This window comes from Buceros rhinoceros, unplaced genomic scaffold (assembly GCF_000710305.1).
Source record: "Buceros rhinoceros silvestris isolate BGI_N320 unplaced genomic scaffold, ASM71030v1 scaffold1253, whole genome shotgun sequence".
NCBI lineage: Eukaryota > Metazoa > Chordata > Aves > Bucerotiformes > Bucerotidae > Buceros > Buceros rhinoceros.
In genome coordinates this window covers 27,352-32,533 of record NW_010401588.1, presented here as the reverse complement: position 1 = coordinate 32,533, position 5,182 = coordinate 27,352, and the positions used below count along the sequence as shown (strand labels likewise).

General features: G+C 50.3%; 1 protein-coding gene across 1 annotated transcript in view; it reads right to left on the bottom strand.

Moving 5' to 3' along the window:
• The window catches only part of LOC104490066, a gene marked incomplete at both ends in the record, with an annotated part of 22,144 nt that overhangs the window by 11,499 nt on the left and 5,463 nt on the right, over window positions 1–5,182 (bottom strand). The window contains one exon of the mRNA XM_010132307.1: window positions 603–707. Within this exon, the coding sequence (XP_010130609.1) occupies window positions 603–707 (105 nt within the window). The remainder of the gene's footprint in view (window positions 1–602; window positions 708–5,182) is intronic.

Below are 5,182 nucleotides of genomic sequence, written 5' to 3'. Positions count from 1 at the left end.
CCGCAGGAGACCGGCTGAACAGCAAGAATTAAAGGTCACTCCAAAAAATTTGGGAGATCATACGGTTGGGATCAAGATCGGGAGAAGGAAAACCATAGTAGCTTAGATCTCGAGCTTTTGAGCTAAAAATGACTCCTGAACATCCTTCTGTAAGTTGCTCAAAGCCCTTTTCCCTCCATTTCAAACCCACACATTACGGCGGACTGTTTGTATCCCCGAGATGGGAACGAAATGTCGGTGTTCCCGTGAACGGATCGGTGGTATTCACGGTCCTAACTGGTGGGGTGGAGGTACAGTCTCCGCAGAAGCTGCAGTGGAACGGGTGTTCCCTCACCACGCTGCCCTGTCAGCTGTGCTGAGAGACACAGCAACCAACAGACTGGTGAACCTGAGCTGAAAGCACACGCGGGAAACATTCCCATCGCAGGCTAGCGGCTGCATTAGGTTATTTCTAGTAAATATTCTCCCTACTGTAACGGGTTGTGGAGCTATAAAAAGGAGAAAGGAAAAATCCCATGGCCCAGCGTTGTGGTGCGAATGCGGGTTCCCAGCTCAGCTTCCCTCCGCCCGACCCATTACGTAACGCGTCGCTCCGCATCTACCTTGATGTGAAACTCCAGGTTTTCATCCATGGAATAGATGTGATCAAAGATGTCATGTGCAATTCTCGGAATGATTCCCATGAGCTGGGGGTCATGCAGCTTCCCCTGCGGACACAAAACCAAAGCGTCACCTGGAAAGCCTTGCTCAGGCACAAGAGGAGCGAGCCTTGGCCACGCACGCCTTCCTCCAGCGGGCCCCTACGAGCGTGTCCACTGCTCAGGGTGGGCTTTGCCTGCCATAAGCGCACAGAGAAGGTGGTAGAATGCCTCAAGCGTCAGCACTCTTCACCCAACCGAGCGGGTGAAGACCCTATTTGGTTTGTCAGCTCCTGCCGCTATTTACACTGGCACCCTCCAACCAGAGAGAGACGGGTAAACCAAACCCAACGCACGGCTTCCAGCCTGGTTCCCAGGTAAAGCAGAGATGTGGAAACACGTCAGGAACAAGCAGTATTACAGCACTGTGCTCCTCTTTCACCACCACGCTAGAAAGCTAACGGGAAATCTGGGCTGTGGGGATTTGGGGATTAGAGTCACAGATTCTGATGTGAGCTCGCTTACAAGCACCGCTACTCCTCGTGTTAATTTACCAACTGCCTCCCTCTGCGTCCCTTCCAGAACCAAATACCAACTGAACACAACAACTTGCCCGGCTGCGTGGCTCCTGTGAGCTGCACTGCTCTGTTTGAAAGAGCCAGACACGTACAGGAGCGCTTCCAGCCCCTGAGAACACTCAGCGCGGAACCCCCTTCTGACTGCGGCGTACACGGTATTGTTATTTCCACGGGCTTTACGAAACTGCTCAAATACGCAATAGCCAGGCAGCAGGCGTAGGGGTCCGTCAGAACACGGCGTTCAGGAACGCTGATGCACCTTTTGGATAAACCTCTGTCCGATTAATACTGCCCATACCAGCACAATAAAGCGCCTTACTCCAAAGAACGTTCAGGAATTGTTCTTTTTTTTTTAATACAGCGGGTAACGGTACAATTCCAGATGATGGGAAGTCAGATTTGATCTGTAATTGCTACGCAATCACTAAAAATTATTAAACATCAACGTCTTTTTAGCAAAATGGGAGGAAAATCGTACGCCCGTGCATGTGTTTTTCACTGCTGCGCAGGCTTGTGAATGACTAGTGGGTCACCTGTTTCCCGGGTGTCTCAGCCTTTACCAGTACACTCGGAAACAGCCGTCCTAGACACAGCTCCCCTTCTGCTAAAGCTACTGAAATGACCGTCAGCTCCTAAGCACCAGCCCAGGACAAAGGAAATTTCACGTGAAGGACTGACGTAATCTCTCCCTCTGCCTCGAAGCCTGTATCTGAAGTGGTTACCAGGTTTGCACAGACATCTTGGGGAGGGAATCGAGATAACTCAGCCGCGTGGCTGCCTGCCCTCCCTACAGAGCAGCGCTTGGCCACGGCTAAACCCTGAATATTTTATTTCTATTACAACAATAGTTAATCAGCCCCTGCAGCGGAAGCAGTTCAGTGCTACGCCACAGCCAACATCCTGTCGAGCTTCTCAGAACCGAAAAAGTCCTTGTCATGAGATACACCATCTTATTTCTGACTGTGAGAATGGAAAAGAGGGTGATTAAATACACTAAACCCCTGGTGGAGGGTGTGCACAAACACACACCTAAACCAAAGCCAGCGCTTTGTTCCGCCTTGCCGCTCGGTGCCACCGCACAGCGCTGTCCTGGAGCAGAACTGCGAGACCATTCCCACACCAGCCACCCCTCCTCCCTGAAGAAGCCCTCGAAAAGCTCACTGAAACCAAGTGACTGCCCCGTGTCACTGCACAGCGACTGCTCCCAGAGAGGGGAAAGGAGCGTCTCCTAAACCAGCATGAACAGAGATTTGTCGATATTTCTTCAGCACACGAAAATCACACCACGGGTAAGTCTGCGCTGCAAAGAAGCGCAAACCGCATGATGCCTAAGGCAGCAGAGCCAGATGTGCTGGAGCTCTGCGGTGCCCCCTCCTCCACAGCACCTCTGATGGGGTTGTTAGCTCAGCCGAAGGGCGGTTTAAGTCAAAGCTTTTTGGCAGAGGTTTCCATGCATCAGCTTTAGCATCACTGCACCAGGTAAACATATCCCCTAACCCTTGTGGGGAAGCGACAACTTAGAAAAGCATTTAATTAAACATTCTCCTGACCCCACGTGGGCACCACGCGTTCCTCTACAGAGCCTTCTGCGGCTCAGGGGAGAAATCAGTCTGTGAAATAGGGGTAAGCATGCACGGAACCCAGCCTCTACACCTCCAGCCTGCTGGGCTTGGATCTTCTCACTACTGAAGTCGGTAGAAACTTCAGAGGAGCAAGAGCGCATTCAACACTTCAAGAAGAAAGAGTTAAGGTCTTTCAAACACTGTGGTGCAGTGAAAACCCCTCATTTTTCCTCTGTTGTAAAAGGGGGGTTATTAAAACAAGATGATCGAAGCAGGTCACGCTATAATTTATGGAGACCATAAACTGGAAGGGAAGAGAAGGGGTAAGCATGCACGGACCCCAGCCTCTACACCTCCAGCCTGCTGGGCTTGGCTCTTCTCACTACTGAAGTCGGTAGAAACTTCAGAGGAGCAAGAGCGCATTCAACACTTCAAGAAGAAAGAGTTAAGGTCTTTCAAACACTGTGGTGCAGTGAAAACCCCTCATTTTTCCTCTGTTGTAAAAGGGGGGTTATTAAAACAAGATGATCGAAGCAGGTCACGCTATAATTTATGGAGACCATAAACTGGAAGGGAAGAGAAAGGTAAAGGCTGCCTATTCACTGGAAATAACTGGAATTCACTGGAATAATGATAAAAAAACCAACCCAAACCACCCTCATGGGTTTAGCTGTAACCTCAGAAAGTGTCTGGAGAAACGTGCTGCCGCGGCAGTCAGTGCCCCGGCGCACCCGGACGGAGAGCCCTCTGCTCATTGCAGCCTCTCGTTTTAATAAGAACATTAATTTCCACGTTCAGCCAGAGCAGGAGGGCAGTAGGGAGTGAAGTAGGCAGCGCTGGCTTACTTCAGGCTGTTGGCATCAGAGCTGCAACCTCCAGGGACCTGGTATTGAAAACTCTGAGGTCAAAGCCCAGCAATATAATCTTAGAGGCAAAAAGATGCTACAGAGGCTGGCAAATGTTTTATCCAGCGCAGCAGAAAGACCCGTGTCTGTCAGAAAGCCTGTCCTGGCTACGCTTACTACCGTGTCCTGTTTAAGCTTAACACCAACACTATGAAGCATTTCACATTTCATGGAAAATCCTCCAGAACAGCTTTTCCAAGAGGATTTACTATGTCTTCAACTTCAGACTACTTTTTTTTTTCCTTCCACAGCACACTTTAGCAACTTTACAAGAGGATATTAGGTTAAAAGGGGGATTAAAACTGAATATAGCCTTGATTCCACTTTAAAATGACAGCTTTTTCGTTATTAGAGAAGTAAAACAGCCATTTTTCTACAGTCATTTTCTTTATCGCAGCTTGTAATTCTGAATATAAATTGGCTTTAAGAGATCCCTCCCCAAGCCATGTGGAAGCACCAGCTCGAGCCCTGCAGACCTTTTGATTTAATTACATCCCGAGCTGGTGGATTACTCAGCCATTGTGCCATCTGTGAGGGCTGAGCGAGCGATTTCCCCCAGCCTCGCAAGGACAGACTTAATTAGAGGCGAGGCATGGGTTGTTGTGTCCTCCAGGAAAGGAGCGACTGTGGCAATCGAGCAGCAGTCCCACCAGGCTCCGGGGAACAGCGTTTCCTTCTCCCTTCACCTTCAGGTTAGGTAGGTCACTCGTGTTAATTGTGGGGCAAACCCATCGGTTAAACAAAGGACCGCTCGGGTTTTCCTTTCGTTTAGCAGAACTTTGCTCTAAACCTCCCGTGTGAGGCTCACATTTACACTGAAATGCTCCAAGCCGTACACACCCAGCTGGCACAGCTCCGTGACGGAACAGTCCTGCGCCTGGATGACCCTCCTTCCTTAGCAAGAGATTAAAAGATTGGAGTGTCTTCTAACGAACGGAGCAGTTAAAAGCCCCAAAACGCAGGAGAAAAACTACACTGTCACACTTCACCTAGCAGAGGTATGAACAGACTTCGCACTTCAGCCACTGGAGTTTGGCATCCCTTGGTACTCTCCTCCTCCGAAACTGCCCCACCTGTGCTGCAGCGCCGAGAGCGGTGTTCCCAGCAGGGGCGTGCAAACGAGAACACCAATCACCAAGGCAAGAATTTTCACAATCCTGCACGCACGGGAGCTCTGCGCACCCCCCTTACTCTTGTCACGCGGGTTAACAAATCTCACTCAAATCCTTTAAAATATTCACACACCTAAACTGTGACGACAAATAGGGAGAAACTCCGTTTGATATTTTCCGCTCACCATTTGTTACTTTAGCTCAGTACCTGTAGACATCTCTCAAAAAAGAACCCACCGCGTGGAAAGACACGCTACGGCTTAAAAGGCAGCGGCAGAGCCCCGGCTCTCTCTTGGTATGTCACTCCGAGCCGCGCGCCCCAGAGAGCTGCTGCACACAGGTAGCAGGAACAGCTCGTGCCGCTGCTGCCGCCGCCGCCGCCCCCCC